Here is a 5,156-nt window from a genome sequence, read left to right on the forward strand (position 1 = left end):
AGTCGGACCTGCAAAAATAAATTGATTTTTTTTTCTTAAAAACGACCCCTTTTGGTGATTTGTTACAAAATTGATTACTTGGAAACCTTCTAATTTTTGCTTAAAATAATAAGTTTAAGATTTTCAATGTTGATACTAACATTGAACATTTAAAAAGTACAAAACAAACCATAAATTTCATATATCTATAAAATTCATAACGAAAGATTAAAAGTAAATAAATTGTGCATAATTACTTGCTATTTATATCGTTCAAACTTGAAAGATTAGTATTGTTGTTGTATGTAAAGATCGTAAGCAATAAAGGAAAGATCATATAGAACAAGGCTTATAGTTGCTTTCTCTTTCGGACGAACCACATCTGCTTTAAAAACATGCTCAGAAAAACTACCACTTTTTCCCGCCAACTCAGCTTTCAGAAGCAATTGCAATGGCAGCAGCAACAGCAGCCTCTTAAAGAGCGACTATTGATCATCTTAAAGCAATGTGTTTCAACCAAAACAGTTCAACAAATTCACACCCAAATGCTCATACACTCTGCAGACAAACTCAATTTCCTACTTGCCAAGATTATTGATCTAAAAGATTTCGATTACTCCTACCATTTATTCACATCAATGCACGAACCAAATGACTATGCTTTCAATGTCATGATTCGTGGCCTAGCAACGTCGTGGAAGAAGTTTGATCTTACTTTAGAACTCTATTATAAGATGAAGGGTTTAGGCATAAAGCCCAATAATTTCACGTACCCGTTTTTCTTTATCGCGTGTTCAAATCTATTGGCGCTTGAACACGGTAGATTAGGTCATTGTATGGCGTTGAGAAGTGGCTTAATGGTGGATTGTCACGTGAGGCATTCATTGATCACCATGTATTCCATGTGCAGTGCGTTGAGTTGTGCACGGAAGGTGTTTGATGAAATTCACGAGAGAGATCTGGTGTCATGGAACTCAATGATCTCTGGGTATTCACAGATGGGTTGTCCAACGGGTGCTTTGGACTTGTTTGAGAAGATGAAAGGTGAAGGATTTGAGCCTAATGAAATGACTTTAGTTAGTGTTCTTGGGGCTTGTGGGGATTTGGGAAATTTGAGTTTGGGGAGGCTTATTGAGGATTATGTTGTGGATAGTAAAATGAAGGTGAATTCTTTTATTGGTTCATCTTTAATTGGTATGTACTCAAAGTGTGGGGATTTGGTGTCATCAAGGAGGGTTTTTGATAAAATGACAAAGAAAGATTTAGTAACCTGGAACTCCATGATTACAGGGTAAGTGTTTTTCATTTATGCTTTTTCAATTAAGAAACAAAAAACGTTAATCTCACTTTTTTTAATCTTTACATGACAGGTATGCGCAAAGTGGATTATCACATGAAGCAATTTCAATCTTCAACATCATGAAAGAAGAAGGCGTAAAAGCAAATAATATCACATTAAGTGGAGTTTTATCCGCATGTGCATCACTTGGTGCTCTTGATATTGGTAAATCAATAGATGAATATGCATCAAAAAATGGTCTACAACAAGACATATATGTAGCCACTGCTTTAATCGACATGTATGCTAAATGTGGGAGTGTAGACCATGCATTTCAAGTTTTTGAAAACATGCCTTTCAAGAACATTGTCACATGGAATGCCATGATTTCTGCTTTTGCTTTCAATGGAAGGGCAAAAGAGGCAATATTGTTATTTAACAGAATGTTGGTTTTCCCTGATGATGTAACATTTGTGGGAGTTTTATCTGCGTGTGTTCATGGCGGAATGGTGAAAGAAGGGCGTAAATTCTTTGACTTGATGACATCATCTTATAAATTGGTTCCTAAAATCGAGCATTATTCTTGCATGGTGGATCTTTTATCAAGGGCAGGTTTGGTAAATGAAGCATGGGATTTTATACAAAAAATGCCTGAAAAACCGGATGAAATTACATTAGGGGCATTGCTTGGAGCGTGTCAGAAAGTTGGAAATTTAGATGTTAGTGAAAAGGTGATGAAGGTTTTATTAGAGATTGAACCTAAAAATTCTTGGAATTATGTGATTTCATCACAAATATATGCAAATTCAAATAGGTGGGATGATTCGGCTAAAATGAGATTACTTATGAGACAAAAGGGTGTCACCAAAGTTCCTGGTTCTAGTTGGATTGAAGTTCATGGTCAAATTCAGGAGTTTCGTGTTGGTGATGATTTACATATTGATTCAGAAGAAATTTATAAATTGCTTGAATTTTTATATATTGAGATGAAGTTAAAAGGTTATGTGGTGAATACCAATGTTGTGAAAGGCAAGAACAAGAAGTTGTCTTGCTCATGAAGGGTAATTTTCTCTACTTAATAGATTTTATATATATATGCAAGGAATAGCTACCTACTTTTACTGATTTGTTTATTATAGCATCCTACTTTCATTTCTTTTTATTACAATTTTGTACTTTGAAAATCTACTCAATTAAAGCTATTTCATCAAAATAGAAACGAATTTACTGCTGTAACTGGATAGATGTTTCAAAGTATAGTGTGCTAATAAGAAAAATATTGTTAGTATAATAAGAGGGTAAATTTTTTAAATTAGAATGTCTTAATATGTAATTTTTTGAAAGTAAGATGATGTAATAGAAATAAATGAAAGTACTTTGTTGTTTCTTGCATTTAGTCCATTATGCATACTCTTTGCTAGATCATTTTTGGGTAAATAACACAAATGCCATATGAACTTTCTAGGGTTTACTCGTTGAGTCCCTAAAGTTTTTGTCGGGCTTTATCGGTCCCTAAACTAGGATATGACTTGCTCTTTTAGTCCATGTCAACCTATAATAACTGGTTCAGTGACCTTTTAGACCAAAAAACTTACATTGTGCCCCTATAAAGCCAAAAAAATATGTTTAAGGATCAATTCGTACCAAAAAAACTCTCCTTTTCTTCTAAAGCCGATTCACACTCAATTCGTATCCTCCTAAATCAACTGCTCATCAACATTTTATTTAGCTATTACAGCCACCATAACCCACCTTAATCACCATCGAATCAATATCACAACAGCCCAATCCAAACACCCTTATTCTTCCCCTTTATCTCGTGAAATAAGCCACCATTGGATCACCCATAACCCACAAAAACCACCGGTCAGCCACCATAACCAATCACCTGCAAATCGAAGAAAAAAAGAGATTAACTCTCATTTTCTCTGTGAACCTCATCAAACCCACACATCCTTCTGAACATCGCATCCATCAAACCTGCAACTCGAAGGGAGAAGGAGAGGTAGCTTGTGCGATTTTGAACAGAGAAAAAGGAAGGAGGGGGTCAATTCCTTGAAGAGCTGAAATCGAATCAATGAAAATAGTGGAAGGGGGTTGTGATCGAGAATCGATTAGAATGGGAAGAAGGTTGTGATTTTCGGTGAGTGTGTGTGACGATCGAGGGTGAAGACGGAAAGAAGAGCAGCGATCGATTTCTTGGGAGGGTACAAAATGAGTATGAATCAGCTTTAGAAGAAAAGAAGGAGAATTTTTTGGTACGAATTGATCCCCAAACTTATTTTTTTTGGCTTTATAGGCACAATCTGAGTTTTTTTTTGTCTAAAAGGTCACTGAACTGGCTATTACAGGTTGAAATGGACTAAAGAGCAGGTCATATCCTAGTTTAGGGACTCATAAAGCCCGAAAAAAACTTTAGGGACTCAATAGGTAAACCCTAGAAAGTTCTTAGGGCATTTTTGTCATTTTCCTATAAAAGCCAGGCATTTTTGTTCCTTTTCTTAGGTTTAAAATTATCTAAGTTATGATAGTAGGATTAAAATGCAAGAAATAGCAACATAGTTTCATTTATTTGTTTATTATAGCACCGTACTTCTATTTCTTATTACAATGATGTACTTTCATTTATTTTATTAAAACATTGTACTTCGAAAAAAATCTACCTAATAAAAGCATTGTCCTTCCAATATGACATAATACATTGAAAAGTCTATCCAATATAGCATACAAAATTGTTTGTATTTGGATAAACATTGATATAATTGGATAGATTTTCAAAGTACAATATTGTAATAGAAAGAAATGAAAGTAGGATGTTATAATAAGCAAATCAACAAAAGTATATTGCTATTTTTGGCTTTTGACCCATAATTTTACTAAAGTTTTTTAAAAAAGATATTATAGCTACTAAAGTACATTGCTATTTCTTGCTTCTACCTGAGATTCTTCTGCTCCTGATTGAATTGTTTTGATTTGATTTTCTTGTCTTTAGGTTTGAAGAAACTTTATATTATGAAAGTTCAATGAAAGATCCCGAAGAGAGCAATGAGTTAAATCTTGCTTCCAATGCATCCTCAAGCATGACAAGCTTTCTAGAGCTTTTTTTTTATAATGAGGATGAGGACAGGGCATTTGCGTCTTTTGCATGCATGAGAGATCGAGAGTGAATATTTGTCCCATAGTGTTCCACCTTAAAATTTACATTAGTCTCATTCTGTGTCCGGTGCTCGCCAAACGCAGTACAGTCTGTCATGTCATATGCGGGGGCATCAAATACCTTTCATTCAAAAAAAATGGGTAGTGCAAAACATGCCCATTTTACATGTCAATGCTCATCTTAGAGCCCATAAAGATCACCAAATCTTTTACACATTCAACTCATTTGTTTGATATTTATTTGAGTTATGAGTGCAACTTATAGTTCTTTAATGTTTGCCGACTCTTTTTCATTCCCTAGTCTTTTTCTTTTTTCAAATCTAGAATAAGATGTTTGCTTTGGGAAACAATTTCTAGCCTCTGTATAATGTTGCAGCTTATGAAACTAGTTTGAGTGTTTTATACACGCAAGGAGTCAGACTCTTGATTATTGTTAGTGCGGTGTTATTGCTTTATCACTAATGGTATCTAGGGGTGTCAAAAATGTCCGAACACGATTAATCTGACCTGCCTCAAACTTGAATAAGACAAATAGGGTCGGGTTTAATTTGGTCAAAAATGTAATTTGGGTTAACCCAGAGTATACATAGGGTTGGGTTTCGGGGAGATTTCATTATTCTTTTTGGCTTAATCCCGAACCCGAATAACCCGTTTAAGCCCATGTATGTGCCTTATCAATTTGTAATGTACAAACCTTTTAAGTTGTACCCTTCTATATGTTTCCTTGAAGCATATCCGAAAG

At 34.7% G+C, this 5,156-nt stretch overlaps 1 protein-coding gene across 1 annotated transcript; it reads left to right on the forward strand.

Moving 5' to 3' along the window:
* The first annotated feature begins 273 nt into the window (after nucleotides 1-273).
* LOC145097888 (Pentatricopeptide repeat (PPR-like) superfamily protein) lies at nucleotides 274-4,687 on the forward strand. The gene is made up of 3 exons (XM_079035548.1): nucleotides 274-1,270; nucleotides 1,350-2,319; nucleotides 4,251-4,687. Exons 1-2 carry the CDS (start codon nucleotides 375-377, stop codon nucleotides 2,314-2,316), a joined length of 1,863 nt encoding a protein of 620 aa, XP_078891674.1. The 5' UTR covers nucleotides 274-374; the 3' UTR covers nucleotides 2,317-2,319; nucleotides 4,251-4,687.
* The last annotated feature ends 469 nt before the right edge of the window (nucleotides 4,688-5,156 follow it).

This window comes from Lactuca serriola, chromosome 4 (genome assembly GCF_051521515.1).
Source record: "Lactuca serriola cultivar US96UC23 chromosome 4, Lser_US96UC23_V15, whole genome shotgun sequence".
NCBI classification, from domain to species: domain Eukaryota; kingdom Viridiplantae; phylum Streptophyta; class Magnoliopsida; order Asterales; family Asteraceae; genus Lactuca; species Lactuca serriola.

What these genes read in the sequence shown, in the direction of transcription:
- LOC145097888 (XM_079035548.1), top strand. Translation starts at nt 375, where the DNA reads ATGCTCAGAAAAACTACCACTTTTTCCCGCCAACTCAGCTTTCAGAAG. An exon ending in TGGAACTCCATGATTACAGG is followed by an intron (nt 1,271 to 1,349) that starts GTAAGTGTTTTT and finishes TTTACATGACAG; the next exon opens with GTATGCGCAAAGTGGATTAT.